This window comes from Nicotiana tabacum, chromosome 17 (genome assembly GCF_000715075.1).
Source record: "Nicotiana tabacum cultivar K326 chromosome 17, ASM71507v2, whole genome shotgun sequence".
In the NCBI taxonomy this organism is placed as follows: domain Eukaryota; kingdom Viridiplantae; phylum Streptophyta; class Magnoliopsida; order Solanales; family Solanaceae; genus Nicotiana; species Nicotiana tabacum.
In genome coordinates this window covers 114,861,783-114,868,251 of record NC_134096.1, presented here as the reverse complement: position 1 = coordinate 114,868,251, position 6,469 = coordinate 114,861,783, and the positions used below count along the sequence as shown (strand labels likewise).

The window sequence follows — 6,469 nt, the reverse complement described above, 5'->3', positions numbered from 1 at the left end:
ATGTAGCCAAATCAGTTGTAGGTCTGTTTATATTTTATATCCATATATAACCATTCGGCACAAATGTATTTGCAGCTATACATTATTATGCATTTCAGAGGATTGTGAATGGAGATTTAAGGCTTCTAGTATTAACAAATTACAAATGTTCAAAGTGAAGGAGTTCAATGATAAGCATACATGTCCGTTGCAGTATAAGGTGTATGAGCAACATCAAGCAACTAGTAGGTTGATTGGTGGTATGATTAGGTCCAAGTTTACTAATCATAAGAGGAAATACACGCCAAAGGATATAATTGATGATGTGAAATCAAACTTTGGTATAGATGTTAGTTACATGTTGGCGTGGCACGCTAAAGAAAAGGCAGCAAATATTTTGAGAGGCGAACCAACTGATTCATACAATAAAGTACCAGGGTACTTGTATACATTGGATATGACATATCCTGGTTCGCATATTAGAATAGTAAAATTACCAAAAAATGAGTTCATGTATTTGTATATATCGTTGTATGCTTTTATAAAGGGGTTCGATCTCTATAGACTCCATCGTGGTTATGGATGGTAGCCCCCTAAAATCGGCATACACAAGGACATTCGTCTCGGCTAGTACGTTGGACGGTGCAGGTGAGTCAGTTAAAAAACAAAATATATACGGATTAACATAAAATATTGTAATTTGACTTCTTAATAAAGCTTGAATGAAATTCTTTTTATATGTATGTAATTATATTTACAGGACATATATTGCCACTAACATATGGTGTTGTTGATTCAGAGAATGATGCTGCTTGGTTGTGATTCTTTGAGCAATTCAAGGTAGCTTATGGTGAGCGGTAAAACATATGCATCATTTCAGATAGGTATGAAAGCATCATCAAATCTGTATCGAAAGTGTATCCTATGGTACCCCATTTTGCTTGTATATGGCATCTATGAAACAACATATATAAGAAATTCAAAAAGAGTCATGCAAAGTTGAGCGAGGTATACTTCTCGATGGCAAAAGCATACACTCAGGATGAATTTGATAGTCTAATAAAAAAGGTGGAGAAGGTAGACATTCGGGTGAAAGAATACTTGGAATTAGCTGGACACGAAAAGTGGGCTAGGGTGTATGCACCTGTTAACCGGGGATGGACTATGACGTCAAATATTGCTGAGTCAATCAATTTCGCACTTGTATCAGCAAGAGAATTGCCAATATACGACTTCCTAGAAGAAGTTAGGAAGATGTTTGGACGTTGGAATTGCAACAATCGAAAAAAAGCTTCACACATGTACACAACGCTTGGGAAAAAATACCGGAGATCCTTACTTTGAATGAGGCACTGTCTACACGCATGACTGTAAGTTTTATTTTTTGCTATAAGTCCTTGCATCATGTATTTATGCCTGATACAATCTCTACTATTAACATACTGCCTGCTTTTATTATAATATCACTTGTACAAGTATTCTGTTTTATGAAACAGTTGTAAAAACTGCTTATTATATGTTGATAATACATGTTACTACAACTGTATTTTATAGGTTGTATTCAATGGTTTTATTTTTGTATTGACAGTATTTTACTGTATTTCACTGTATTTAAAAAATAAATGTATTCACTTTTAATAGTCTGTCTGTTAAAAAAGTATTTTTGTTTAGTGTATTTTAAATGTATTTTCATTGTATATATGTATATTGTATGTCATTGTATTTCATACATACGTGTATTAAATTTAATATTCTGTCAGATTAATATTTGTTGACATTCAGTGTATTTTAAATATTTTTTTATTGTATACATGTATACTGTATTTAATACGTTTGGTCTTTGATAGATACATGACTTTTACAAAAGTCCACAACTTATATTTCTTTGTTTAATGTAGGTTGTACCATCGACTGAACACTTGCATATAGTGAATGATGAAGGAAGACATTACACCGTTTGCCTTCTAGAGAAAAAATACAGTTGTGGGCGGTTCCAAGTTGACGAATTACCATGCCCACATGCTTGAGTTATCTTGAAAAGCAAGTTTCTAATGCTGGAAGATTATTGCTCGGATTATTACAAACCAAAGTCTGTTGTAATGATATACGAGGTGCCTGTGTATCCACTGCCCGACCAAAGTGAATGGAATATACCATCACATATATCAGAGGAAGTTATCTTACCACCCCAAATGGAAAAGACCTCCTGGAAGGCCAAAGAAGAAGCACGATAAACCATTAAGTGAATTGTTTCAGAAGAAAAATCATCATTCATGTAGTATATGTGGTCATGGAGGACATAATAAGCGTAATTGTAGAAATTCTCCACGTATAAATTAGTTCATGCTCTGATTTTAATTACTGCAATAACGATATGTCATAGATTTGTTCAAGTTTTATATTACATATTGATTTATTGGTGTATTGGATTCTTACGGGATGAATTTTTTAAGTTCAGATTACTAAATTGAACAATATTATTTTTCGTGGTATCTTTACAAATTGATTTATATACAGGTATGAGGTATAGCAGGACATGTATAGTGCAATACATTGAATACATACTGCTTATACATCTGAATACATATATACATATAAATATATAACTTATATTAATTAAAAAAAACATATGAATACATTCTACAATTCATTGAATACATATTGCTGAATAGATATTGCTGGACAAAATAGTGAAACAAAGTGAAGCTTGAGATAAAGTGCAGACTTTGAATATAGTGAATTACATTGAATACAATGAATACATTGAAAAAATGGAAAAGACTAAATACAGTGAATACATTGAATACATTGAATACAGTGAAAATAAACTGAATACATTGAAAACAGAGAAAAAACTAAATACAGTGAATACAGTGCATAAAGTGAATACATGACTTGTAATACAAATTTACTGTTGAACATATATGGGAATAACTTAACTGCTATTAATTAAAAATACATCTGAATACATAGCTAATAGTAATTAAAAAATATATATTAATACATACTGAAAAACACTGAATACATATTGTTGGATAATTCAGTGAAACACAATAAAGCTTGAGATAAAGTGAATACACTGAATATAGTGAATATAACATAATATATCAATTAACAACATAACTTAAAGGCTGTTATGTATTCCTTCATTAACATCTTAAAGACAAAAAAAATATTCATGTATTCAAAAAATAAAAAAGGTTGAGTAAAACTATCATGTATTCAGTAATAAGCTTAAAAAGAATCCGTTTTACAGAAAACTATTCTAAAGCTATCTTCATAGAAGTATATGAATTTGTAATTTGCCTAACAATTTTGCGGGTGCTTCATTGTCGCTTATGGCATCGGCATCTATATTCCGCATAGCATAGTCCCAAAGGAGGGCATCATATCTTTGACGGAGTAAATTGGCATCAAATGTTGTTTGTGGAACCAATCCATAAGTGCTGAAATACCCTGCGTATGCCATGTCATGCAACCCACAATCTCTGAAAAAGTAGATTGACACAGTTAAATATAATTCATATATTTAGTATTATAAATGATACAAGAATAAGAAAAATGATCGAATTCATACATGCTCCCAGCTTTTTGTTGAGGCACATTCGAAATAAAAACAACATCAAAGGGCTCAGTTTGTGCCTTGTCATTGTATGCTGGTTCACGAGACCAATCTATGCCTTGCTTATCTCTGTAAAAACCACTGATCGATAGGTGTAGAGGTACAAGCTTAGCAAGCTTATCTATCTCAGAACTCACATAAGCATCATGACTTGCTGATCGGTAGGAGTCATACATTGATACATCTCTCCTTAAATGAGACAACTGCCAATATCCAATGAAGTTTGTCCTTCAAGTTGACTGGTATAAAGACATTGTCAACTGTATGCCATGGTACATTAGCTAGCAATCTGTAGCCCCTTATGTATTCACATACAACATCTTCCTCATTGGCTACACTTGCATCATTATCTGTATCTGTCACGACCCAAACTAACCCTGTCGTGATAGCGCCTATCGTGGAACTAGGCAAGCCCAATCATTTCCAAACACAAACCGATATTTTTATTTCAAAGATAATTTCAAGGTTATTTAACATAACAACCTTCATAAAGGAGTTCAAATCAAAACAAAAGTGCGGAAAGAAAAGTCCGACATCGGGGTGTCACTAGTCATGAGCATCTACTATAATTTATCTGACAATATCGAGACTAACACAATCTAAAAAATAGCTAAATACAACTAAAGGAAGATAAGAGGGAGAAGAGCAGGGCTGCGATCGCCAGGTAGCTACCTTGCTATCCCCGAGAAAATCTGCAACCGGAATAGTCAACAGCCAATACCGTGTCCAGATACTCCTGGATCTGCACACAAGGTGCAGGGAGTAACATGAGTATGCCAACTCAGTAAGTAACAACAGTAAATAAAGACTGCAAAGTAGTGACGAGCAATAATGCAAGTAAAGTTCATATCACAAAAATTAAGTAAAGTATAGCATGCTTTTAAAACAAGAGTTTGAATCAAATCAGCTCTTTTAAATCCAGTTCCAGTAAAATCATTTAAAGACATCTTTCAACAGTTTTTAAACAAAGGCTCAATGCAAAGGTGAGCAAAATAATGAAAACATAATCAGTCCCTCGGGCAACATCACTCATATACAGCCCCTCGGGCAAACCTCACAATCACTCGTATACAGCCCCTCGGGCAGACCTCACCATCACTCATGCCTTCCAGTCACTTAGCACTCGGCACTCGCACTCAGTAGGTACCCGCGCTCACTGGGGGTGTGTACAGACTCTGGAGGGGCTCCTTCAGCCCAAGCGCTATATCAAGCCAATCATGGCATAAATCAATGAGGCCCTCAACCTATATCAAACATGCTGCGGCGTGCAGCCCGATCCTATAAATATCCTCACAAATCAGACCCTCGGCCTCACTCAGTCATAAACCTCTCTAGCCTCTCGGGCTCTTAGAAAACAAAGTATTCATCCCAAACAACATTTATATGATGCATCAAAATAGAGTAATATAGACTGAGTTATGTTGTAAATATGTAAAAACATGACTGAGTATAGATTTCCAATAAAAAACAATGAGAGGATGATAAGAAAAGATCTCTAAGGGTCCAAACAACACTCGCATAAGGCCAAAATATGACATCCAGCCTGATTTACAGAAATTCTTTCTAAAACACATAAGAATCATATAGTTTCAACAAAATATTCAACTTTACAGTTGATACGGGACGGACCAAGTCACCATCCCCAACGGTGCACGCCCACACGCCCGTCACCTAGCATGTGCGCCACCTCCAAATAGTAAAATGATACAAAATTCTAGGGTTTCATACCCTCAGGACCAGATTTACAATCGTTACTTACCTCAATCCGAGAAAATCTCTACTCCTCAATGCTCTTGCCCCTCGATTCGGCCTCCAAACATCCCGGATCTAGCCAGAGGCAATACAATACGATAAATATAGGCTAAAGGAATCAATTCCACAAGAAAAATACCAAATTATAGCCAAAATCCGAAATCGACTCAAACCCGGCCCCCGAGCCCACGTCTCGAAATCCGACAAAAGTCACAAAACTAGAAATCCCATTCACTCACGAGTCCACACATACAAAATTTATCAAAATCTGACATCATTTGGTCCCTCAAATCCTTAAATTAAACTCTCCCAAATCCCAAGCCCTAACCCCTTATTTCACTTCAAAAATCCTACTAATTAGGTGAGAAATTAACGGAAAAACACCATAGCTAATGATAATAGAGCTCAAGCAACTTACCTCAGTGAATAACCTTGAATCCTCTTCAAAAACCCCCTCAAAAGCTCCAAAGTCCGAGTTGAAAATGGTGGAAATGAGCAAAAATCATGAAGTCCTCAATTTATACATTCTGCCCAGCGAAGCCGCACATGCGGTCTCTTTTTCCGCTTCTGCGACACCACACCTGCGGAATTTCCATCGCAGGTGCGAAACTCACTTAAGATCCCAGGTTCCGCATCTGCGGCCAACCTTTCGCGCCTGCGCTTGCGCACCTGCGCATAACTCTTCGCATCTGCGAAGCCAGTCATTTTCCTCCCTCCGGCATCTACGCCCCAGGTCTCGCACTTGCGGGCTCGCAGATGCGATAGCCTTCTTGCACCTGTGATTCCAGTCCACCTTAACCTTGCTCGCACCTGCGACTTCTCCAAGCACTTCTGCGCCCTCGCACCTATGGCTCCCCCTCCGCAGGTGCGGAAATACCAGTAGCAGCAGCTTCAACTGCATTTTTTCCAACTCCAAACTATCCGTTAACCGCCCGAAATCACCCCGAGGACCTCGGGACCTCAACCAACCATACCAACAAGTCATATATCAACATACAAACTTAGTAGAACCTTCAAAACACTCAAAATGACATCAAAACACCAAATTACACTCAGATTCAAGCCTAAAGACTTCTAAACTTCTGAATTCCACCAACGATGCCGAAACCCACTAAA

At 36.7% G+C, this 6,469-nt stretch overlaps 1 protein-coding gene across 1 annotated transcript; it reads left to right on the top strand.

The window, feature by feature from the left end:
- Positions 1-999: 999 nt before the first annotated feature.
- Positions 1,000-1,323, top strand: LOC107804206 (uncharacterized). The gene has a single exon (XM_016628055.1). It carries the CDS (start codon positions 1,000-1,002, stop codon positions 1,321-1,323), a length of 324 nt encoding a protein of 107 aa, XP_016483541.1.
- Positions 1,324-6,469: the final 5,146 nt, after the last annotated feature.